Here is a 26,494-nt window from a genome sequence, read left to right as displayed (position 1 = left end):
ATTCGCAGCTACCTGAGGAAACACGGACCATGGCTAGGCCCTTCCGGGCACTGTGGCGGGGGGCACAGGGATGCTGGATAAAGTCTCTCCTTTTACAAATCAGAAACACTGTGATCAGAACACACAGGTTCACAGGGGGACAGGATATTTGAAATCAAAGTTGGAGCAGAAAATTTTGTCTGGGGTCTCCAGACCCAGTACACCCGCTGCCCTAAGTAATGCATTGGTCCAATGACAGCCACACTGTGACTGGCAGATCTCCAAAGGGCACCATTTGTCCTTTAGCAAAACCACCAAATGGAAAGCACTGCCAAAACACATGGCCTCTTCTTCCCAGAAAACAGAATGAAGACATCCCGCTCACTCTAACTCCGCCGAAGGGTGTCTAGTAAACTAATGGTGCTGGGGAAACCTGTCCTCTCCTCGTCTCTGTGTGGTCCTCCCTCCTACATGGACCCTGCTCTCTTGGATGGCCCCTGGGGACCCCAACGTTCCCTGACTCACTTCTTCCCTTTAGAGCTCCCTGCACCATCTCTCATGCTCTCAATAGAAGGTGCCGTTGTGACTAATTCCCTGGACAATGGCATAGGGGAAAGTGGCGTTCGTGTATGCTACTAATGGGAATGTAAATCAATGCAGCCATTTTGGAGTGTAAAAAAGCATATACCCTATGACCCAGCATTCCCTCTACAAGGGATCTCTCCTCTAAAAATAATCAGGCGCATGTCAAGATATATGCACAAGAATGAGCACTGCAGAGTGATACTTAACAACAAAAAGTCAGAAGAAACCTAAATATCCGTCAGCAGGGGACTGGTCCAATAAATTTTGACATAATCTTATGATGGGATACTATGCAGCCATTAAAAGAATAAGGTAGTGACTGGGAGAGATGTCTAGGATATATTATTAAGTAAAAAAAAGTTGAGCTGTAAACTAATATATTTAACATGATTATATTTTACGTATATACATTCATACACAGTCATGTCTATGAAACCAGTTTGAAAAGCAGAGAATTTATTCTAAACATTTAACAGTGGTTTCCTTGAGGAGAGTAGGACTGTAGAATTGAAGGGAGGAATTCTTCCTTCTTGACTTACAAAACTTTTATAAAGTGTAATAATATGGGTTATTTTTATTGCTTTCAAAATTTGTAGTTTTTAAAAGTCCCTGTGTGTTCTAAAATGCAGCCTATGGGCAGGATGGTGTTTGAGTGGGTATGGGGTATGGTAGCAAGACATCTTTTGACTTCTTTCAGTCAAGCAATGTTGGTCTTGTCTGATGTGTTTATTGGGTCACGCCATGAAATTTAATTTGAAGGGTCCTGGGAGTTAAAAAATAAATATATTTTTAACTTCTGGCTTGACAGCTCATTTCTGCAATAGGAGCCTCAAACCTTTTACCCCATGAGGCTAGGCCAGGTGGGGAGGTCAGGTTGCAGGGAATCATCTGTGAGTGAGGAAGTCTCTTAGTGCACAGATCTCTCTGCTCCAAGTGGGGCTGGACCTGATGTGGAAATGAGGGAATTCCCATGTCCAGGCAAGCTGGGGACTCACCTTCCTGGCACTGGTAATGCACCCACAGGTAGCTGCCCTGGGTGGGGCACAGGTCTCCAAAGTAGGTCCCATCTGCTGCCACCTGGCATACTTGCAGCCCCTGGCACTGGCCTGGGAAGTGCCCGAATCCCAGCAGGAGCAGGAACGGTGTGAAGGACAAAAAGGGACAGGTTCAGACTGAGATGAATGACCTCTCATTCATTCATTCATTCATTCACCCACCCTCCACCCAGTGAATATCTGCTGGTATCCACTGAAGACCAGACACTGACCTAGGTACTAGGGGGAGAGAGAAGTAGGATTCTTTCCCTCAAGCAGCTCAGGGTCCAGCACAAGGGTTCTCAAATCTTAGAATACACCAGAATCTCCTGGAGGGCTCTGGAAGACACAGATTTCCAGACCCCACCCCCCAGTGCTTCTGAGTCAGTTGACATGGGGGGTGGGCAGTGTAAGAATTTACTTTTCTAACAAGCTCCCAGATGATGCTGATGTTGCTGGCCCAGACACCCCACTTTGGGAAGCACTGGTCCAGTAGCATCCAGTCAGATGGCCTAAAGTGGGAACTTACATTTAGAGAACTGTCAAGGAGGCAAAAGATCGGGAATCCTGTCCAGGTGCCCACAGGAAGGAGAAGCATGGAGAGCCCAGGCCAGAAACTCATGTCATCCCAACACCTCTCCCTCCTGCCCAAGCAGATGAGTTACATGCCTACAGAGAAGCCTAGGAGAAGGACAGGCAAGTGCTGCCTGGTTGTAGGACTGAGCTCCCATTTCCATGCTGGATGTCAGCTGGGACCCACCCTTAGCTCCTAGAGGCCATTCTCTAGTCCTTGTGCATGGCCCTCTGTTATCTCAGAGCCAGCAATGGGGTATTGGATCTGTCTGACACTTGAACTCTGATTTCTCCATCAGCCCCATCTCTGGCTTCTAGCCAAAGAAATTTCTTTGTTTTTAAGGGATCATGTGGTTAAATTGTGCCCACTTGGATAATCCAGATTAGGAGCCACAATTACATCTGCAAAGTCCCTTTGCCATGTAAATTAACATATTCACAGGCATGGTATCTCATCATACCCAGAGTTCCAGGGATTAGGGTGGCAAATCTTGGGGCCATACCTCTGCCTATCCCAGACAGGAAGACATAAGAGGGCAGAGTTCTTTTCATCCTATCTTTTCATCCTCTCTCTGACTGCAGCTTCCTCTGGACAGGCCCTCCCTCATGGTCCTCGCTTCCAAGGGCAGCCTCCACCATGATTCCAGTACCCACTGGATGGCCCTGACTTCTGATTTTGGTAAGACCATCCCCTCCAGTTGTCCCTCCAGCCCTTGGGGGTGGCAGTGGCTTTCCATTGCTGCTAATCTCAGGTTTGTATCATTATCCCCTGTTTGACTTCTCAGCATTTCCATGCTGGGTAATCAGTTCCCTGCATTCAATTTCCTCTGCTGAAAGACCTGGCTTGGTTTCTGTTTTCCTAATGGGACCTAGCTTGATACACTCCTCAATCAGAGTTCTGTACCCCAGCACTAGACTACAATCTCCAAGAGAGAGGGAGTGTTTTGTTTTGTTTTTGTTCGCTGCTGTATCTCCACTCCAGTACACAGAACAATACCCAGCACATAGCAGGTGAAAAATAACTTTTGCATGAGTAAATACGTAGCACCGTTGCTCCCGTCTGTTGTGGCATTGAGCACAGTGCTAGGTGATTGCTTGTATCCATATCTGTCTCCCCATTAGACTGCCAGCTCTTTGAAAAACAGACTGTTTGATTCATCCCTTTATCGACAGACCCCAGGTTAGAGCCTGGCACAATGTTGGGCTCAATGAATGTTTATTGACCAACTGACAATGAATGAGTGAGTGTGACACTTAGATACAAACAGATTACCGTGGGGGCGCCTGGGTGGCTCAGTCGTTAAGCGTCTGCCTTCGGCTCAGGTCGTGATCCCAGGGTCTTGGGATCGAGCCCCACATCGGGCTCCCTGCTCAGCGGGAAGCCTGCTTCTCCCTCTCCCACTCCCCCTGCTTGTGTTCCCTCTCTCGCTATGTCTCTCTCTGTCAAATAAATAATAAAATATTTAAAAAAAAACAAAAAAAAAAACAGATTACCGTGGGATCCTGCCCAACTCTGTTCCTCTGACCCTTCCCAGAAGGATGCAGGGCTCCTCTCCAAGGTGCTCTCTGGGGTGTGGCTACAAAGTTTGGAAACTTGCACCTGGGCCCTTGCGGAAATAGCCCATTCAGTCCCCTGAAGGGGGACTCAGGCCGCCATGAAGGAGGCACATCCTTCAGCCCACCCAGCCCAGGCCTTTCCCCCTCAGAGGGACCACAGCCTCAGGGATGCCAGAGCAACAAGGAGAGTGGGTGGGAGCCAAGTGGCTGATTTCAGTATTTCCTTCCCCCGAACCTGCTCTAAAGGGACCAGGGACAATGTGGGCCAGACGTGGAGGGGAGAAGAACAAATCACTTTTCCAGGGAGACGCGGCACACTTCCCTAAACTGGGGATGAGGCTGCTTGGCAGGTTCTGGGAGTACAGGGCATTCCTCCCTGAATCCTCATGGGGCCTTTGGGTGGAGGCAGAACCCCTCAGTGAGTTGCTGAGAGGCACATGTAGGGAGATTCAGCCTGAGGCCCCAGAGCTTCCAGCTTGGGCATAGACTGCTGTGTCCTCCTTTGGCCTAGAAGTAACAGACCACCTCTCTTCCTGGCACCTTGTAGGCCTGACACTACTAACCACAGCAGAGAGGAGGGGGCCCCCTGTGTCCTGGACAGTAGACCCCCAGGAGGGTGCAGGGAGCCCCCATCATCCCTGAAACAACCCCTGTCACCAGGCAAATGCAGCTCAGAGGCAGATTTAATCTGATTTAGAAAAACAAAGCCATGGAGAAACTCTCCCACATGAACAAGAGATGCCACCAGGAATGTGTGTTTCAGCATTATTCATAACAGCGAGGATTAAGACACAACCCATTCAACTCTCAACAGAGAAAGAGACACATCACAGTATAGTTATACAAGAGATTAAACGAATAAACTGGTACCTGTATCAAAGTGGATAATAAGAAATTTAAAGCCATACTCACTGCTCTAATGAGGGGACATTAAGCAAATATGGCATAATGTTAGGATTTAACAACGATGGGTAGTGAGTCTATGGGAGTTCACTGAAGTATTTTTATATAATATATATAATATATGTTTGGAGTATTTAGAAATTTAAAAAAAGAAAGCAGTATTTCTTACACCCAAGTGCAGTGGGGAGCAAAATGCCCCCCTGGCCCATCCAGGTGGGTTTGCTGTTGGGTGAGGGGGTGAACCACGGCCTCCTTGCTTCCCTATATGGTGCTGTGAGCAGAGACTGGCCCGTTTTCCTAATGTGGGAGGCCCAGATATGAAGGTTTTTCAAACCTTCCAGACCCCTTGGCTGGGTTCGGGACCCCAAGAACTGCCCTTTCCCCACAGCCAGAGCTGTCCTTGAGTCTTACCTGCCACTTTGTCCTTGACGCTGGCCCAGCTGCATTCCTCCTCCGAGGGGCCTGCAGCACCCTAGGTGCAATAATGGGGAGTCTGGCGCCCATAGAAGGCGTCCCGGATCTGGATGACCTCCCCTGAGCCGCAGTGCATGGTGGCATTGAGGCCGTCACAGGCCACACTCTGGCCAGCACCTGTGACAAAGGGAAGGGGACACCTTAGGGAGGGATCATGGTCACGGCTAGGCAAGTGCCTGATTGATGGGAAGTAGAAGGGTATCAGGGGTCGGGACTGAGATGAAGGGACACAGCAGGAGCCAGCTCCACAGGGCTGAGAAATAGAACGTGGAGGGCATGAACACGGCTCTGGAATGAGACTGCCTGGGCACAGATGCCACCAGCCACGCACTACCTGTGTGACCCTCTGCAAATTCCTTAGCTTCTCTGGGCTCCCTCAGCATGGGGGAGTGACAGCACCACGCCACATAGGGTCTTTAGGAGGATTAAATGAGTTTATACATGCAGAGTAAGGGCTATAGAACTGGCAACTGTATTCTCCTATTTTCTAAAGATTTTATTTATTTATTTGACACAGGGATGGAGGAGAGCAAGCACAAGCAGGGGAAGGGGCAGAGGGAGAAGCAGGCTCCCCGCTGAGCAAGGAGCCCAGTGTGGGACTCAATCCCAGGACCCTGGGATCACAACCTGAGCCGAAGGCAGCCGCTTAACTGCCTGAGCCACCCAGGTGCCCTATATTCTCCTATTTTGAGTACCTTCTTTGAGCTTTATCTGAAAGCAATGCCTGGCATATGATAGATGCTAAACCAGCTTTTGTTGAATGAATCAGTCTTCATACCAATCCTAGAAGCTGGGCTACTGACCTCCCCACTAGGAACATCAGGCTCAGGGAGGGTCACTGTGCTGAGACCCTCCTCCAGACCAGCTACTGGCATGTGGTCCACATTTGGTAAACATTTGTTAGAAAAGAACACTCTGGCTCAGCTGGGCACAGCCAGAAAGTAGGAAACTGGATCCAAACTCAGTCTTGTCTGCCCGGTGGGAATGCCACAGGGTAGGGGATGAGACCAAAATCTGTGTTCATTTCCTATGGCTGCTGTACAAATTATCACCAAACTAATGGCTGAAGCCAGTACAAATCTATCATCCTCTAGTTATGAATGTGAGAAGTCCAAAATGCATCTTACTGGGCTAGTATCAAGGTGTGGGCAGGCCTGGTTCCTTCTGGAGCCTCTAGGGGATGGTCTGCTCCCTAGCCTTTTCCATCTTCCAGAGGTACCCAGTTTGTTGAATTGTGACCCCTTCTTCCATCTCCAAAGCCAGCAGCACTGCATCTGCTAGTCCCTCTGACCATAGGCAAACCCAGGTTCAGGTCTCATCATTGTCACTTCTCAGCTCTGTGGCCTTGGGCAAGGAGCTTACCCTTTCTGAACCTCACTATTCTTAGCTTTATAATGGACCTACAATAGAACAACAGAGGTACTTCTGAGTACCTCTGATGAATACACACAGAGTGCACAGCTCTGTGTCTGGAGGTCCTGCTTGATACATGTTAGCTGTTCATGGTGTGACCTCAGACCATGGCACCAAGACTCTGGGGGCTGGCAGATTCTGAGATAGGCTTCAGATTGGGTTGCAGAAGGGGGTGAGGCTTTGGGAGGGCTGTGATAAGCAGAGACGGAAGTGGTATGACCCACGGGTCCCCGAAGGTACAAGTTTTCAGAATTAGCCAGGCTAATTCTGACACCTATTTAAACCCAGACAAGGGCGGGAATTGGGGCAGGGGGGCTCTGTAAATGCCCAAACCCAGAATGGGCCCTGGGAGCTAGGATTCTTCACTGAGGCACTTGGAGGAGGGGGCTGATCCCAGGAAGCCTGGAAGTTTTGTCAAGCCTGACTTGAAAGTGAGGGGACCATGGGGCAGCTTGGCTCCTAGACCATGACAGGCAGGACCCAGCATGGGGCCATGGGCCACTCATGTCAAGGTTCTTACACAGAGTCCCAGGGAAGGGTCCCCAGGGTGCAAAGGGGGTCAACCATGGACAGCAGCTAAAAAGAACACAAGATCAGAGTGGGGGGGAATTCAGGAGTCAGGAATGGTGGGTGGTGGGGACTCAGACCCAGGCTAGCCAGGGCAGCAGGAATCAAGGGTGAGTGAGAACAGCCTCCTGGGACCACATCTCCTTCACTGGAAGATTGGAAAAAGAGAGTAAATAGGTCTGGGCATTTGCCCCTAGATGCAGATATCTGAGAGGAAAAGAGGGACAGGAATGAGACTAGTAGGCAGGAAGGCAGGTAAGTGGACGGGGAGAGGTGGGGTATAAGCTGGGGAGACAATATGAGACAGGCACAGAGTGCCACACAGACAGAGATGGGTGGGCATTTAGGGAGACACAGAGATAGAGACAGAGACACAGAGATACACAGAGACAGAGACAGAGACAGAGAGACACACAGAAACAGAGACACAGAGAGACACACACAGAGACAGAGACAGCGATAGAGACAAACAGAAAAAGACACAGAGACACACAGAGACACAGAGGCAGAGAGAGACAGAGACACACAGAGGGATACAGAGAGACACAGAGACAGATACAGAGACAGAAAAAGAGACAGAGACACCCAGAGGGACACAGAGAGACAGAAGGAGGGAGACCCCACAACAGAGGCCAGCTCACCAAACTCGCAGATGAAGGCAAACGGCTGCGTGCAGTTGTCTGAGGCCGCCCACCCAAAGGAAGCATCTCTCCCGATGTAACAACCGGTGTTTGGCGCAAGAGAGGCCTGTCCTCTGCGCCAGTGGCTGTAGCTCACATTTGAGGTGTCCAGCCAGCTCCCTGGCCCTGGGATGGGAACACAACCACCAGGACTTGGAAACATTCTTCTGACCCCTTTTTATGGATGGGGCTGGCCTCAGCTCAGCTCCTGGCGTGCAGGAGGTGCTCAGTCAAGGCTGACAGGCTGAATCCCTCTCTTTCCCATGCCAGTGAAGGGACCTTGCTAGCTGTTATTTCTCAATACCCAAACAGAAGAACTCAACCTAAAAACCGGGGCACCATGTCAGGGAGCCCAAATAAAGTGGTTTGATTCAGTACGTGATGCTTCCAGCTCTGTCTTACCATAATCTAAAATAGAGCACAGAAGTCTGCTTGGGATGTTCAAAGGTGTTCCATAGAGAGGCAGGGGCCCTTGTCAAATATATTTGGGCCGTGCTGAATTAAAATGGAAGCAGTTTTCCTTACTTCAGGACTCTTCAGCCCCTGGAACACACTAGTTTGCTCTTGAAGAGGTGCCCTGTGCATGTGTGTGGAGTACAAAGGCATTTCAAGGACACTAGAAATCTAGAAAACACTAAATATAAAATACTTACTCTGAAGACTCAAAAGTGTATTATTTTTTTAAATAAATCCATAAAAATGGTTAAAAAATTTAGAGTGAAAAGCATATAAAATGAAGACATCTCCCCTCTCCCAACCTACAGGTTACTCCCATTACTGGTGTGTTTCTTATGAATTGATCCAGACTGATTTGTATCCACATAGCAGCATCTAAGAGTGCCTGAAATCAATTTACACAAATGTCATCATATTGCATGTGGCACTCTGTCCCTTGCTTCTTAAATAACATTAAATATTGGAGGTGGTTTCATGTCAGCCTACACATATCTACCTCATGTTCTGTAACAGCCATGTGGTATCCCTTGGTGATTTTTGAATAGACACAACTCCTTTAACTGCACATAAATGTACATTCAATATACAGAAATCCACAACTGCTATATGGACAAATCAAGAAACAATTCAATAGATACTGCCTGAAGATGCATTTTAGAATTCAAATCCCGAGGCTATGCATTTCCTAAAACAAGCTTCTCCAACTGCTCCCTTAATTAAGCCTTTCCATCCACTCTGGTATATAAGTGCTTAGCCCAGACTGAGTTCCTCATTTCTAAAACTCAGTAGCTTCGACAGGGCAATGTGACATGGTGGGAACTGGCAGAGTCCTCACTGCCCTTCACCAGTAGCATCATCTTGAGCAAACCATTTTCTCCCTCTGGACTTCATGTTCCTCACCCATAAAAGAAGAGTAGTAATGTGTACCTCATGGGGCAGGTGCAAGGATTAAATATGAATGTTCATTTGTCCATTCTCTGTTATGTACAGGCACTGAGAAAACAAAATGGCCAGAATGTGTTTCCTTCCCTTGAGGAACTCATTGTCTAGGAAGGAAGACAGACACCTAAAAACTTGAGGTCATGCTGAAAGTACCCTTACAGGGGTATGGACAAGCCCTTACAGGTGCAGAGAGAAGGACTCACCTGACTGTACTGGGGTTGGAGGAAGGAGTCCTCACAGAGTAAAAGGTAAGGAAGAATTTCTAGGAGGACCACTAAAATGAGACTATCTAATGTGAGGGGAGTGGTGCCGAGCTCTTAACCTGCTTTAATCCCATAAGAAATGGGGAAAGCCATGTGGAAGTGTTTAAAAAAAAAAAAAAGATTTCTTTATTTGAGAGAGAGGGGGTGGGAGGAGGAGCAGAGGGAGAGAGAGAGAGAGAGAAACTTAGACTCTGTGCTGAGTGCAGAGCCTGACACGGGACTCAATCTCATGACCCTGAGATCATAACCCTGAGATCACGACCTGAGCCAAAACCAAGAGTCAGACTCTTAACTGACTGTGCCACCCAGGGGTCCCTGGAAGTGCTTTGAAAATAGCTTAGTAATTATTTCCTGGGACTCTGTTTTCTCATCTGTAAAATAGAAGCAACAATATTATCTCACTGGTTATCGTAGGGATTCAAGGCGATAATGGACAAGAAGTACTAAGGATGATGCTGGGGACTATCCCAGCAAGAACTGAAGAAGTCATAGTTAGTCTTAGTATTAGGCACATTCAAACAAATGAACGTTTCCAGAGTGTCAGCAATGTGCCAGATTCTGTGCTGGGTACTGTACATGAGTTACTTCATTTGATCCACAAAACAACCAAAGAGGAGGGTATCCTCACCATGAGAATTAGGATATATTAATTTGTTCCATGAGGCTCTGGGTAAGAAGCAATGGTGACAATCACAGCCACAAGCTTCCCATGAAATACAGCTTTCACAGCACCTACCTTCTGTGGTTCCGTTCTGCGCCGAGTTCCCTGTGAGTCCAGTCCACCATTCCTTGTCCTGTGAGATGTGCTTCTGCAGAAACTGTTGGGTGTCTTCATCGTGAATAAAGACCAAATGCCCCCCTTGCTCCTCACACCAGCTCTGGGCCCCATAAAAGGTGTGACTGAGAGGCACAAATTCATAGCAAGAGTCTCTGAAGGCCACTTGGCTTTTTGAGCAAAAGTTGCCTTCCTCTGGGTTGGAGATTGTGGCCCTAAACCTCAGAGCAAGCCCCAAGAGCACCAAGCCCACTGTGCTCATCCTTGAACCTGCTGGAGCATCTGGATGGAGCTGGCACTCACGTCCTTCTTATGCTGTTACCTCACAACCATCTGCCATCCATCTTTCCTTCTCTCTTTGCATCAAATAATAGTTACTACCTCTTGTTTAAGAAACAAAAGGCTCAGGATGAATGTGTCTGCGTTTTTGCTTTGCCCAGCTCTTTGTTCAATTCCTGTTCCAAGTCCAATTAATTTGCAAAACGGTCTTTGAGAGAAACATATAGCTGCTATCTCACCTGTCTGCTTGTCATTAGATCAACTGTTAGCTTCTGATAAAAATTCCCTGCTATGGGTTTTATGTTCTTTTCACAAGAAGCCATCAGCATGTGGGAAGTATGTGATAAAAGAAAAATGGCAGGAAAGTGAGAGTGATGGGATGGTAAAAAAAAAAACCAAGTCGTGCTCATCTCCAATGCTATTGTCTAGAGTGGCTGTGCCCAAATGATAATCACATTCTCCCCAGCATGGCTTAAATCCTAATGGATATGTCTCCCTCTCTGACTCATCACATTACTACTCGTGCCTGTTGGAGAAAACAGATTTTCTACAAAATTGTTTTGGTATCATCATGAAAGCAAGCTAATATCTGGCTTTAAATTATTCCCTTGCTCTGACATAATTCAACTTATTTTTCCTCCCCAGTCCCTGGCAACCTCTACTTTCTGTCTCTGGATTTACGGATTCTGAACATTTCATGTAAATGGAATTATACAATATGTGACCTTTTGTGTCTCACTTCTTTTACTCAGCATAATTTTTTTCCAGGGTCATCTACACTGGAGGGTGTATTAGTACTTCATTCCTTTCTATAGCTAAATAATGTCTTGTGTATGGATATACTACATTTTGCTTATCCATTTATCCATTGAGGGACATTTGGGTTATTTTATTCTTGCAGGAAAGGGATGATCTCTTAATCTCTACCCATCCCATGACTGGCAGGCGGTAGGACTCATGAACATTTGCTAGCCTGGCTCCATCTCCCAGGTCCTTGTGTTTTGGGAGAGGTCGAGAGGACGTGACTGCTAGTTGACCCATGAATGGGACCCAGGCAATTAGAAGTTCCTCACGCCCTCCCTGTCCTTAGAATGTGCATTCTGCTTGCCTTCCCCACTTCCAGAAGCTGTCCCAAGGACACAGCCTTGAGATAGTGATATAGTATTGAAACCATCTGGACAGTATACATGACTGAACCCAGTTAAAGCCTTTATATAAACTTTTAAGACTTGGCCGGTGAGCATGGAGGTTTACTTGTCTTGCAGCACCTAGGACAAGCCTTTTATGTTAAGTTCCCCTGCTCATTAAACCTGTCACCTACCAGTCTGGAGTGATCTGCTTCTTTCTTTGATCTCTCCCTGCCCCACATGTACAGAGGCCAGTTTTCAAACCAATACCGGGACTGACCCTTGGCCCCCATCCCTTTCCCAGAAGCCCTTCCAAACCCTCTGGAGTAGCCCTGCCAGTAGCCCAGGGCAGGACTCGATGTTGTTGCTGAGTCACAGGCTGGAACACAGAGAACACTGGTCTCTTATCTCTGAGGGCCAAGCTTCTAATGACTTCTATTAGAAAAATATGTGGAAGGCCTCGTACAGTGATAATGTATCTCCTGGGTAAAGGCTTAATTTTTGTCCCTCACAGAACATGCTTGGAGACATTTGATAACAAATGCAAATCTGCAGGCTAAATCCCACTTTTGCCTTCTTTACATTCTGATAAATTGCAGACTCCTGGGCACGGAATTCGTCTTGGTGATGTCAGCTCCCAATGTGCCTTAGCATCTGTGTACATGAAGAAAGGAAGGAGGGCATTGCTGGACCCATGTAAGCCTATTTCCAGTGATCTGATCCAGCTGCCTGGGCCTCCAAACCTTGACTTTTGGATCCAGCAAATGAAAACAGAAAGAGAATGAATTTGGTTTAAATGGGGTCTTAAGTCCATGAAAATAACCATAAAGATGTTCACGCCCTATGACCCAGCCATCCTGGTCCTGGGAATGGACCCATTTTAGTTTGGGTTCCCCCAGAAGTTAACTGAGATGAGAATTTAAGAGCAAGCAATTTATTTGGGAGGGCATGCAGGAAACAGTGGCGGGGGAGGGGGGATTACATTGCTTTATATGAATTGGTGTTTTTATTGGTTATAAACTGAGTTGAATCTTTGCCCTCCATTCAGCGGAAAGACAACATAACAAAAGAATCCTCATGGTCCCCTCACCCCCATACAGTTTCATTTCTTTGTGGTTCCTTCAAATGCTTCTTGCCTTGGAGATGGGTGCTTGGCCAGGCACAACTAAAGTGTGCACATAATTCATCCCCAGGACCCTTCCCACTTAGCTTTAGATGGTAGGCCTTTTCCATGTTGCTAAAGGGCTTTGGAATTGGCATGGTGGGGGCTGTGCTTCCTTTCCCTGAACAGATATTTACTACACCATTCCCACAGTGCTGGATACTCTGTGTGGTTTTCCTCATCTGTTTGTTACGTGTTCAGTTTTGCAATACTAGTCAACACTGCAATGAACATCTTGCACTTGCGGTTTAGCCTGAGCTGAGTTCTCTCCTGAGGGTTGTAGCAGGCATTATCAAGGACCCATCTTAACCCCTCAAACTTACCACGTAAGGCTTCTAAATGCAAGCCCCTGTAGATCTTGGCCTCCCTTTGCACACAGGGAGAGATTGGAGGTGCCCGGAAGTTTGTGCCTCTTGGGGAGAAACTCTCACCCTTGATTGTCCAGGGTTGGTGGATCAGTCCCCTAGATCCCTCAAGATAACTCTAAAGCATGCTCACACCCCATCTCACAGCCCAACAGCCAGACTGAGCTTCAGTTGCCCACGATGGTAACAGCCTTGATGATGCACCGCTAACATCTTCCCTCCCTCTTTCACTTCCCCACACCCTTGCTGGCATTTCCTGGCTTCAGCTCCCAAATAAGCCACTTGCACTTGAATCCTTGCCTAGCCCACAGGACACAAACATCTTCATGATTCTTGCTATGGACTCAGTGCTTATTTAAACCAGATCAATTATCTTTGGGTTTTTCATGTTGCTGATCCCACTTGAAGGCTCAGACTGCCAGATCAAATCCCAGGAAACATGCTCACACAGCTCAGCTGTGTCTTGCACACTTTCCTGATGGTTTCAGTTCTATACTTGGGGACCATCTCTGAGCAACTAATAATGACCTCAGGCATTGGGATGGTGGGTGGTATTCTCTTGGTTTTTTAGATGTGTATGTAGGTGAGTCCTCCGTGTTTGTTCACCTATGCTAAGTTGTTTGCTTCTATAAGGTGGCTAGTAACCTGGATCTTGAAGGACTAGCCAGGAAAAAAGAGGTGGGGTTGGAGGTAGGGGTGGGGGGAGAGCTAGTAGAAAGGGTGTCTCAGGGAGAGGCCCTGTAATACCAAATCCTTATTTCTTGGCAGTATCCCAGAACAAGCATAAACTAAAGCCCCCTGCATTATCCCCCACAGGGTGTTCTGCCACCACAGTTTTGCGTATGCAGTTTCTTTCCAAGAGTGCCTCTTCTTGGGGCACCTGGCTAGCTCAGTCAGTTGAACCTCTGACTTTTGGTTTTGGCACATGTTGTGATCTTGGGTCCTGAGATCGAGCCCCGCGTTGGGCTCTGTGCTCGGCGGGGAGACTGCTTGAGGATTTCTCTCCTTCTCCCTCTGCCTCTGTTCCTGCACACTCGCACTCTCTCTCTAAAATAAATAAATCTTTAAGAAAAAAAAGAACACCTCTTCTTATACACTTGTCTGTACACCTGCATCCTTTTCTCAAGAATAGCTCAACTATAAACCTCTTCTCTGAAGCCTCCTCATGGTCTACAGGAGTTAACTGCCATGTCTTCCATGTTCTCATAGCATTTTAATCTACTTCTGTGTTAACACTGTTTAAAAGTATTTGACCCTAAAAAAACATAGCAAGAGACAATGAGAGAGAAAATATGAGAACTTGGCTGTAAAAATAAGCCCATGGATATAGCCTTTTAAATTTTACTTCTAAGTTGGTTTGCTTAATGACTATTGTGGGTTCAATTGTGTCTTCCAAAAAGACACGTTGGGAGTCCTAACTATTGGTACCTGCGAATGTGCCTTCTTTAGAAGTAGGGACTTTGCAGATGTAATCAAGATGAGGTCATGCTGGGGTAAGGTGGGTCCAAACCCAGTGACAGGGGTCCTTATAAGAAAGAGGGGAATCTGAACACAGAGACAAACAGACACAGAGGGAGAAGGCCATGTGACAACAGAGGCAGAGACTGGAGCCAGGGACCATCAAGGATTGCTGGCAACCACACCAGAAGTTAGAAGGAGCAAGGAGGGATTTTTCCCTAGCAACTTCAGAAGGATCATGGCTCCGCTGACACTTCGATTTTGGATTTCTGACCTCCAGAACCATAACAGAATACATTTCTGTTTAAGCCACCATGTTTGTGGTATTTTTGTAATGGCAGCCCTAGCAAACCAGTGTGTTGATGATATAGCACAATGCGGCCATATGTCATTCATTCATGCAATAAATATTTGTTGAACAACTACAGTGTGCCAGGCACTGTGCTAAACTCTGGATTTTAAATGGGAGAGTGACATGATCAGGTTCACATTTCAGCCAGGTCACCTGGTGGCAGCCGGGAGGGTAGATTGGAGTGGGTGGGACTGGAGGCAGGGAGGCCAGGAAGAAGCTGCTCCCAAGAGGTGAGCAATAGGGCGCCTGGGTGGCTCAGTTGGTTAAGCAACTGCCTTCGGCTCAGGTCATGACCCTGGAGTCCTGGGATCGAGTTCCGCATCGGGCTCCCGGCTTGGCGGGGAGCCTGCTTCTCCCTCTGACCCTATCCCCTCTCATGCTGTTTCTCTCTCTCTCCCTCTCAAATAAATAAATAAATAAAATCTTTAAAAAAAAAAAAAGAGGTGAGCAATAGTGAAGACGGTGGCTAGGGGGCTGGAGGAAAAAGGAATAATCGGAAAGATTAGTTAGGAGGCAGAAACATCAGGACTACAGTTGTTATTTAAGTTGAATTTTTGTGAAGCTTCACTGACTGGGCCGTGAGCACAACATGGTGGAAATTAAAGTGTTTTGGCTCAGGCATTAGAAGGCATTTCCTTTTTTACCAGTAATGCCCTCTGCGTTTCAATCTTGTCCCTTCTACCTCCCAGGCATGGCATCTTATTATAATAATTATCATTTGCTTTCCTTTCGTCCCTGTTAGGCTGTGAGTTCATTGAGTCTGGGAGTTACGCATTTCCAATCTTTCTATCTCTAAAACCCAAGATGACACTAGTCTCTGCATCTAGTAGGACTGTATGGAACTGATGAACCCTCCTAAGTGTTAATGGAGTAGGTTGTAGTCTTTCGTTTTAGTGGTGAAGCGTGCACTCCAGGAATCCTAGGGTGGCCCTCCCGCCACTCCCTACGTCCTGCTTCCTGTACAGGCCTGTAGAGAGTGTGTTGTTCTGGAGCTCACCACTGACACTTCTCCCTTGGGGAGGCAGCTGCCACCTCTCCTGGGACTTTGCCTGTCACCTTGAACCGTGCTATCCAAGATTTCCACAATATCTGCTCAGTTTATCATCCTGGCTAATTAAGGGCACCATTTAGAAGCTAACTTAATTGGAAAACTGCAAAGTAACTTAGATATGATAACCTTATCTCCACAAAGGGAAATATTAACTCATTTTTGGCAATGACTTTGTAATAGGAAATACAGAATTGCAAAATAAGGCTTTTTCTTTTTTTAATAGCACAGGAACTTTTCTTTTCGAATTCAGTTTTTACTTCTACAGCTTGTGACTGCTTTCTGGATGCAACACATCCCGTGGAAAAAGTGGCCTTTGGAAAGGCAGCCTCCTCTTCCTTGCTCCTTCCCCAAATTATAAGGTAAGAGGATCCCACGTTCAAATCTCCCACCTCTGCCGCGTGTTGTTTGATCTGTGGCCCAAGGGCACAACCTCAGGGAACTTCAGTTGCTTCCTTGATAAAAAAAATAAATAAAGGGGTGGATAATAACAGTACCTGCCAGGTCTGTGCCAGAATTAGAAGATACGGTGTGTGCAAAATACAAAGGAGGGGGCACATATCCATGAACGTCTCTCCTCCCCACCAAAGCGAGGAGTCAAAGGCTTCCTGCTTGCCCAGTGAGCATCTCGGACCCTTCGAAGGGCAGACCGTGTGTGATTTTGTACAAAGTCCTGCACCCTCTGGGAGTGAATCCCCTTCTACAGTCTCTGCATAGATGCTGGAGGCAGCATGGCCAACTTGTGCAAACGTGTGTGTGACTTGGGAGGAAGCCTGGGAGATACCTGACCCGACTTGGGGAAGAGCCCTGCCAGGTGGCACCTCCATGGAACTCCCGCCCTCCGCTGGCACTCTGCTTCTTCCTGTTTCCCTCTCGGCAACCCCAGCCTCCAGGCCCCAAGTCTATGAACATTCCTTTCTTCCCTCTCTCTGTCACCTGCGTGCCATCTTCCTTTGGCCCCTGCTCACCTCTCCCACCTCTTTCCTGCCCCAGCCCCACCCCTCTAACAATCCAGAGCCGTGTGGGGTGGCCACGTGGTGTGATGCCTCCGGGTCTGCACCTTTTCCAGGATCACTCTTCCCGGCTTCTCTGCTTGGCCAACTCCCAGCTGTCCTTAAGCTTCGACGCTCAGTACTGCCATTTTCAGAAAGCATGGACATCCCCTCTCTTCACCATGCCCCTTGGCCCTGGAGGATTTCCCCCACTTGCTCTCTGGTGCCACAGCAGGCTGTCACCTCTGATGTGCAACTGCTCCCATTGGATGGGTGGCACTCCATATTTGAGGGACAGATGAATGAATGAGTGAGTGAATGAACGCATGGGCTAATTCACATTTTTCCCATTGGCAACCATGGACTTCTCTGACACTTGTACCGTCTAAACTGGCCTGTCATGCAGCCATAGCTGCCTCTGTCCACCTTGGTCGTATATAAATGCCATCTTAGCACCTCTCCTGCTAGCTCAGCACTGTCAATAGAACTTTCCCTGACGATGGAGATGTTCTGTCTGCACATACCAATATGGCAGCCATTAGCCACACATGTCTGTGGAGCCTTTGAAGTGTGGTTAGTATGAATGAGGAATTTAACTTCATTGTGATTAATTTGTCTTTAAATATATATAGCCAGCCACGTACTACTAGTGGGCTACTGTACTGGACAGCACAGCTAATCTCCCACATTAATGCCTTCATTGGACATGATCTCTTGACTTAGGACACCATTGTCTATAGTATGAAGCCCAAATTCTCACATCCCTGCACTGTCCAATCCCTAAACCACTTTCCACCCCCATATCAGTGGTCGTGGAGACGAACAGTGATTGCAAGTATGGCCTCTGGAGTCAAGCTGCTTGGGTTCGAAGCCCAGCTCCAGGGTGCTGGCAAGTTACTTAACTCCTCTCTGTGTCACTTTCATTATCTGTAAAATGGGGTTGAATACCTACTTAGGGTTTTTGTGAGGAGGACATGCATTCCTATGTGTGGAAGGCTTAGAAGGATGCCTGGCCCATAGGAAGCTCTCAATAAATGGCACCTATAAATATCATTATTTCTCTCTGTCCCTGGCAGAGCCAGCCTGTCCTCACTCTCCCCACTTGAACTGTCCAGCTCCATGCCATCATTCACACTGATCCTCCTCTTTGCCTATCCAAACACTTCCCACTCTCAAGGGCTCAGCTGTGCACCTCCTCCTCCAGGAAGCCTTCTGTCCCAACCTTCCCTAACCTAAGCAAACTTTCCTCCCTTGGAACTCCCATAATACTTCCTATCTGTGCCTCTTCTAGAGCAACTGTAATAGGCAACTAGTTATTACTTACCATGTACATGTCCTCACAGCCAGACCAGAGCAAACTTAAAATCCTAGACTAGGTCATGGGTGTCTGTTTTCCTTTCAAGGACAGGCCAGAGATGTATGCATTGTAACTGGTCAAAAATTTAATATTTCTGATTATCATGTTGGCTGACCTTTCCAATTTTTCTCTCTTGCCCAAGAAAAGAAAGGAAAGGAACACGCTCTAAGCTCCCGCTTTATTCTAAGCCCCACGACGGACATGATCAGAGTTTTTACAGTTTAATTTAAGCTTTACAGCCACCTGGTGGGACAGGTATTATAATTCCTCTTTTCAAGATCAGGCAGCGGAGGGTCTGAGATTTAAGCAAGCAGCATAGGCATTCAGCTAGTAAGCAGAAGAGCTGTGGCTCCAATGCACATGGGCCCATTGGTGTTGCCAGGGCCAAAGATGGCCCAACAAGAGGCCACACCACCCAGACACCATGTTCACACCTTTGCTTAGTCCTTCCCCACTGCATGTGGACTGGTTCTGGGATTTGTGCTAACCAGTAGAAGGCAGTGAAGTGAAACTATGCGAGTCCTGGGTTCATCCTTACAGGAGGCTGGCAGCTTCTGCTTCCTTTCTCTTGAAATACTTTTGGGAGGCTTTTGCTGCCCTCAAAGGAATCCAGCTATCCTGCTGGAGAGATCCCATGGAGAGGGTCAAGGACAGGCCCTGAGACCACATGGAGAGAGAGAGAAGCCCAGCCCCAGCCCTCCTAGCATGCCAGTCAACTGCCAGCTGACTTGCAACCACATAAGGAACCCCACGTGATGAAAGCAGAAACACTCCCAGCAGAGCCCAATCAGCCCACAGAACTGAGCCCAGAGAGATAAGAACAATGACGGTTGTTTTAAGCCGCTAAGTTTCGGAGTGGTTTGTTTCACGGCAGTGAATGACCAAACCTCTTGTTTAAGATGAGCTACTTCCCTCCATGTTCCCGTTGCTTTGCTCTCTTATGCACTGGCTGGTTTTCAGTCCACTTGAAGGCAGCAGATGCATTTTAAAAATTGTCTTTGGAACACCCACCTTTGCTTTCCTATCTATCTCTGTTCCTCAACCAGAGACTTCAACATGTGGTAAGCGTTACTGTGTAGTGGGGAGGAATATGCACTGACGAGCTGTTGACCTGAATCAAGTTCCTTCCCATCTCTGAGGCTGTAAAATAAGGTTGCTCATGACTCCCTTGCAGAGCTGTGTAGGAATTAAATAACATGGTGCTCATCAGACACCTAGCATGGTACTTGGCACGTGTCAAGCATCCAGTGAATGGCGTTTGTGAGAGGCTGGAGAACAGGCCAGGAGACAGTTCCTACTGGCGACAAGGCTCTTGACCCACTCTTCCCTTATTAACAAAGACCTAGAAAGCAGGGGTCAGGCTTTCATGGGGCCAGAGCAATGCCAGAGCTTCTTGAGAAAGAGCAGCTGCTGCTTGTTATCTCTGTTTACGAAGAGGGAAGATGAACATTCAACATGAAGGCTGTCCCGTGAACCACTGCAGGACACCTAAGCCCTTTGGGAAATGTGTGTCCTTTGGGATATGAAGACACTGCCTCCCAACAAAAAGAACATCATGGGAGTGAAGAAGGCAGAACTGAGTCTCATTAACCGCCTCTATAACTCCAAAGCTTGGCAACTAGTCAGTGTACGTTCAAAGAAGGCACAGAATTATTTTCCTGCTTCATTCACTGCTATATTTCCAGCACATAGTAGGTGTTTAGTAAATATATGTTGAATGAATAAATGAATGTGGGGGGTGAATGAATGTTTCACTGCCTGTAGCCAACACTGCAGGTTGCCTGTCCCAAGCCATTCCCTCCTTGTTCCTTGCTAATGGATTCCTGGTGTGAGTCTGGTGGCAACATGCTGCCCAGGAAGACTCCTGATGGGTTTAAAAAAATCAGGGCACAGCTACTCCTCCTTGCCAGGAATTGGTCTGGGGGGGTCATGGGACACCATTTAGCCAATGAGACTAAGAGAAAAATCTGCTCAGGGGATTCTGGGAAAGGTTTTCCTTGGCATAAAGAGAGGGAGCTATAAGAAGGAAATGCCTCCTTTTCCCCCCACTATGTGTTTCTGCTTTAGCACGTTATTATGGAAGGACATGATTCCTGGGTTGAAAGCAATCACTCATAAGCAAAACTGAGCAAGCCCAAGGATGAGAAGCCATCCCCCTGAGGTTGGCATTGTGGTGCCTGGTGAGATGGTCCGGATGAGCTTCTGGGCCACCCAGGATCCCCAGATGCCTTGCTGTCTGAGACAAAGTCACATCCTCAGGGTTTCTGCAGATATTCTGTTACTTCCAGCCAAAGCATCTTCCCTTCACTCTTTGAACCTTCATGATATCATTATGAGCTGAATTGTGTCTTCCTCTTCCCCACCCCAAGATTCACATTTTGGAGCACCTCGGAATGTAACTGCGTTTGGAGACAGAGCCTTTAAAGAGGTGATTAAATTAAAATGAGTCCATTAGGGTGGGCCCTAATCCACCCTGACTGGTGTCCTTATAAGAAGAGGAAATTTGGACACACAGCCAGGGATACATATGCCCAGAGGAATGACCATGTAAGGACACGGTGAGAAAGATGGCCATCTACACCAGGGAGAGAGGCCTCAGAAGAAGCCAGCCCTGCTAACACTTTGATTTTGGGCTTCCAGCCTCCGGAAGTATAAGAAAGCAAACTTGTGCTATTTAAGCCACCCAGTGGTACTTTGTTATGGTAGCCCTAGAAAACTAATACAGATAGCTATTGTTATGATCAATTTATTATCCCCATTATCAAAAAATCCTGACCTCAACATATAATTGTCCCCGGGGTACAGTTGGGGCCTGAATAAAGAAAGCTGGCCTTGGTTTCTCAGTATTATATAACAGGGCAATGATGTCAACCCAAGACTGGCCCTCGTGCGTCCTCCACCCATTGACACATCTACCCATTACTTCATTCCACAAAAATCTAGCAAACATCCATCATGCATAGGCACTGAGTAGAATTGTCACAGAGTGTATACTTTGGAGTCAGGCTGCCCAGCTTGGCTTCCTAATTGTCTCCTAGACGCTGTGTGACCTAAGGCAAGTTGGTTTTCTTTCCTGACTTTTTACATCTCTAGAATGATGCTAAGAATACCCGTCTCATAGGGTTATATAAAGTCAGAGCAAGCTAGTGCACGTAGAATACTTTGCAAAGCACTGGACTCAGAGAAGGTGCTTGATATGGATGGGGGCCATTGCTTTGCTGGATATACAAAATGCACAAGAAAGACACGGTCATGTTTTCCCTTCTGTAATTTCAGTACTGTCCTCCCCACAAACCCTGTGGCCCAGGTATTGCCACCCTGTTTCGCAGAGTAAAGTGAGGTTCAGAGGGGTTGTCACAACAGTCACACTTTTTAAATCACAGCCCTGAAATCCCAGTAGATCTTCTGACTTTAGCTCTTTTTTCTTTTTTTTCCTGCACCAGAGCTGCTGCCTCTCATGGTGCAAATTTTTTCCTGAGCCCATGGTTTATGCCAGACATTCTCATTTAACCCCCACGAAGACACAGCTTTCACAACCTAGGAATAATAACCCTGACACGGATCCACATGTTTAGACCAGACAGAAGAATAAACTGGCAAGTTACGGGACTGAATGGAAAATGTGGGTTAAAGGGAATGCCCTCTGAGCAAATGGGGAAGAAAGGGTAATAATAATTGGTAGTGTTTGGGCCCAGGTGCTTTTGCTAGACCCTTGATTTACAATACTTTGGGATTTTGATATCATTACACCCCCATTTTACAGTTAAGGAAATGGAAGCTCAGAGAGGATAAGGCAGACACATAGAAAAGGGAAGAATCTGAATCTAGTATCAACCCAAACACGCAGCATCTTCGCCTGGACCAGGGCTCCTCAACAGCTGCCGAGAATCAGAATCATCCAAGACATGTTTAAGACCACCCACGGCTGGACTCCCCCTTGAGAGATCCTGCATCAGTGGGTGTGTAGTGAGGCTCAGCGCTGAACCCTGAGCGCATGCAGCCAGGTGATTGGAGTGTGCAGCCGGGGGTGGGCGCGCAGCCAGACCAGGCAGCTGTCCGGACCGGGCTCCCAGATCCAGGAACGCGGTCTCGGCCCAGACCTGACAAGAACTGTACTCAGCAGCCACGTAAAGACCAGCACCACACCCTGTCTTCCTCTACCCAGAAAGGAAACAGCTGCTGCTTTCTTTAAGCAAGAGGAGTACAGAAGAGTCCATTAACTCATCAACATTCAAAGCCACTTGAATATGGATTTTAGGCAATGGCATCACACCAAGAGGCACAAATACAGGGGACTCTGAAATCACAGATGGGCATCCTTTCTAGCTCCTGTTAGACCAGGAAGTCGAACTGACATTTGTTTTTTTGTTTTGTTTTGTTTTATTACAATTCCTCACTGTCCTCAAGAAGAGTTTTTGGTTCCCTATATTTATGGTTTAAATGGGTAAACATTTTGTGTTTACTTCTCCAAAAAAGAAATATCATAAATTAAGTTGCTCTTTGAATCCGATTTTTTAAGGAGGGGGAGGCTCAGGGACCTTTATTCAAAACAAAACAAAAACGCTCTCTCTGCTGAAGAAGTTCCCACCATGTGCAGAAGGAATTCTAGCGATTGATGCACTCTCGGCTCCCCTAATCCCAGGTCCTGATAGTTTCTGTTCTTGTTCTGATCATAAATCCTCTCCACCTCCTGGGCTGGATTATTTCAGGCTGCATACCTACACAGAATGCACCCACTGAATTATCCCGCCAATTTAAACCCAGCAGAAGACTAGCTTTTCTTGCTTAAGCCAGAATGGAACTGGAAAGGGAGTTGGGGATACAATAAGAGGGTTAAAGTTTAGACAGGACTCAGGCTGGGGAATTGACCTTTGACCACAGATAAAGAACGCCAGCGCAGCTTCCCCCCGGTGTGCGAAGAGATACCAGGCTCTCAGGGCATCGGGAGGGAAGGAGATGTAAGAGAAGGAAGCTGCAGCAGAGCAGAAAGGAAAGAAAAGGAGGAGCCGAAAAGCAAGCAGTTGCCTTGAACACAGCAGAGTGTCTGCTCACTGTCAATATCACTCCCGCTCAGCGCCCCATGCCATGGATATAATATTTGGCAGAAATAAGAAGGAGCAGCTGGAACCTGTGAGGGCCAAAGTGACAGGTGAGCGTTTCGTAAAGATGGCGGGCTCTTCTTATGTGTTTAGACATACACTTTTTTTCTGTTTATGAAAGTAATATTTATTGTAAATTATTTTTGGAAAATCTGGAAAACAGTATATAGTGGGGAATGATCCACAATCCAGACGTATTCTCTGTAAAAATCTAGGTGTGCTTTTTATGCACCGAAACTGTTTCCAGGGAGAGGGAGAGTCGTTCTCACTACTTCAGGGGAAGAGCCTGGGGAGGCTATGACTGGCATGGATACAATGGAATTATTCGGCAAAGTGTGGCCCTTTCCAAGTGGGTGGTACCTTTGTGCAAATATGTGCAACCTAAGTTAATTTCAAAATGGCATGAGACGTGCACGTGGGCTCCCACTTTCGCGTGTGCAAGCTGGAGGGCGTGCAGAGCATGTCTTGATTTCCTCGCAGGAGCCCACAGCGTGATCTGGGCCCTCGAGTACCTGCAGAGCCGTAAGTCCAACAGACCCAGAGTGGAACCCTCCATGGGAGAATTCCTTTATCAGGCTTTGTGTCTCATTTCCTTCATCTGTTATTTCTCTGGCTCTCTCCTTCTATGCTGTCCCTGAGAAGGGCGAGTGAGCTGGCTCAGGCACATAGGCGGTTTCATCTTCAGATACTCGGATCTGGAGGTTTTTCCTGAGTGAGCATTTCTCTGTGAGGAAATTCAGATTGGAGCTTTTCAACCAAGGAATTGCCTTGGAAGGCTTTTCAAAGAATAGCTTTTATGTTTGTTTTTCTCTGATTACGAAGGTAACGTAGGATCTATATGTGTGTGTGTTTTATGTATATGTACATATATAAAAACTTGGAAGTGCTAATGGGAACACAGGGAAATAAAATCAGCTGTATTTTCATCTCAAGCACTCCTAATATTGGAGTATTTTAAGTTTTTAAAAGATAGAGATTGTATAGACTACAAATATTTTTTTCAAAAACAAACGTATATTTACTATTAATTTTTTATTTTAAAAAAGAGAGCTTCCAATAGCTATCCTTTTATGTTCGGGGATGCCATGACCATGTTGCCCATAAGCGTTATGTTTAATGACTGCATGGAAATCCTTGGAAATTTTAGAAAGCCGGAATCCTAGAACCTGCAGATCTGAGTGGACCCCTGGATCCAGATCAGCTGTTCTCCCCACCTCCCCCTACACCTGCAGCTTCCCCATCGCCTGGGCGCTTGTTAGAATCACGAATTCCTGGGCCCACTCGAGACCCATGGAATCAGATATGCTGGGGGCGGAGCCCAGCAATCTGTGTTTCTGCAAGCCCTCTGGCTGCTTCCAAGTGTGAGAACCACTGCTGTAAATCACGCCTCTGTCCTTGAGGGAAGCTGAGGGCTGGAGAGGGGCTGCAACTTGCCCAAGGCCAGGGCAGCCAGTGAAGGACAGGCTCCCAACCCTCAGTCCAGGCCTCCAGACCTGGGTCAAGTCTAATCATTGGCCAACTGCTAACTAAAGATTGTGCCTGTGTGGCCATGTCTGCCCACAGAGGCCATGTCCAGGCTTCATGTTGGGCTGTGCATTGTTAGCTCTGAGACCTCCTTGGCCAGTTACTTAAGCATTTCCTGCCTCAATTCCCTCTTATGTCAAACAGTCCGTGTGTACCTACCACATAGGGTTGCTGCCATGATTATATGATTTAATGCCACCTGCCCCCCAGTGCCTGGCACATGGTGCTCAATATGTGTTCTTCTATCTAGGGCTTTGACTGTGCTTAGATTCATCTCTCTCTGCTCTGCCTCATCTGCTCCTTCTCCTGCAACTGGGTCTCTGTGAATAGCCCCACTATTCACTTAGTTGCCCAAGGCAGGAGACTTGGTGGCACTTGGGTTGCTCCCTCCCCTCTCCCCCCTATTCACTCAGACTCCCAGTCCTGTCCATTCCACATCCTCCAACTCTCTGTTCTGTTGTTTCTCTCCACCCTCTCTCTGGTCTTCCCACCTCTTCTTGGCTCCTCCTCCCACCACACTCTACACCACAGAGACAACTTTTGAAACCCCAAATCTGAGCATATTACATTCATGTGAGCTGTCCAGAAGAGGTAGATCCTTAGAAAGTAGATGAGTGGTTTTCAGGAGGACAGGACTTTGTTTTGGGGTGATAGAATGTTCTGGAACTAGATGGTGATGATTGCATAACATTGTGAATATATTAAAAACCCTTGAATTGTATACCTTAAAATGGTGGATTTTTTGTTGTTGTTATGTGACTTTTATCTCAAAAAAAAAATTGCACACGCACAAAAATCAGATCCTCTCATTCCCTGTTTTAACTGGCCAAGTTGTACCATTCTTCTGAGTGTCTAATCAAAGCCCTTGGTGTGGTCTCATTGACCTTTGTCACATGGTCTCTGCTTAGCTCTCCAGCCTCAATGCTTAGGCTTCCTCACTCGAAAATTGCAGACCAGTCTTGCTAAACAACTGGCACATCTCCTGGTCTTTGACCTGGTCTTTGATCTCTTGGTTCAGGTTCCCCCAGAGATAAGAATTCAGATGTAAGTAGTTTAATTTGGGATGTGATCCCAAGAAACACTGGGAGGGAAACCAATAAAAGGGCATTGTCAAGCCACTGACCACTGTGAGCCGTCAGAGCTGAGCCCTCTGGGCATAGTGTAAAACATGCCTCATATTGTCCCAGCTGAGGGCAAAGAAGTGGTGACAAGTGATGCCCAACTCCCCATCCATCTTTAGGTGACAGCCACTTCCAGGGGCATTAACTCCAGGGTGTTCCAGCTTGCCCAGTGTGTGGGCAGATCATCTCCTGCAGTGAAAACAAAGCCCTCAGGCAGAGAGCTGCAGCTAGTGGCAGAAAGCAACCTTCAGGGAGAGGCCAGTGCCAAGAGGACAAGGGTGGGGCACCAACAGCGTCTGTTCCAGGACCCTACCTCTAGAGCTGTGCTGTTCAACAGAGATATAATGCATGCCACATGCGTAGTTTTAAATTTCCTAATAGCCACACTCAAAAAGGTTAAAAAAAAAAA

General features: G+C 47.2%; 2 protein-coding genes across 2 annotated transcripts in view; one reads left to right on the top strand and one right to left on the bottom strand.

The window, feature by feature from the left end:
• The window catches only part of LOC102725657 (polycystin-1-like protein 2), an 87,753-nt gene extending 76,969 nt beyond the window's left edge, over positions 1 to 10,784 (bottom strand). The window contains 4 exon segments of the mRNA XM_081806326.1: positions 1,560 to 1,670; positions 5,043 to 5,222; positions 7,727 to 7,891; positions 10,163 to 10,784. Of these exon segments, the coding sequence (XP_081662452.1) occupies positions 1,560 to 1,670; positions 5,043 to 5,222; positions 7,727 to 7,891; positions 10,163 to 10,463 (757 nt within the window). The 5' untranslated portion in view covers positions 10,464 to 10,784.
• The window catches only part of BCO1 (beta-carotene oxygenase 1), a 56,290-nt gene continuing 31,459 nt past the window's right edge, over positions 1,664 to 26,494 (top strand). The window contains 4 exon segments of the mRNA XM_081806327.1: positions 1,664 to 2,850; positions 9,212 to 9,411; positions 16,261 to 16,354; positions 22,105 to 23,490. Coding sequence (XP_081662453.1) covers positions 23,427 to 23,490 — 64 coding nt within the window. The 5' untranslated portion in view covers positions 1,664 to 2,850; positions 9,212 to 9,411; positions 16,261 to 16,354; positions 22,105 to 23,426.

The sequence above is a fragment of the Leptonychotes weddellii genome, chromosome 16 (assembly GCF_054177405.1).
Source record: "Leptonychotes weddellii isolate Sample4059 chromosome 16, ASM5417740v2, whole genome shotgun sequence".
In the NCBI taxonomy this organism is placed as follows: Eukaryota; Metazoa; Chordata; class Mammalia; order Carnivora; family Phocidae; genus Leptonychotes; species Leptonychotes weddellii.
This window is presented reverse-complemented; position numbering and strand designations above follow the sequence as displayed.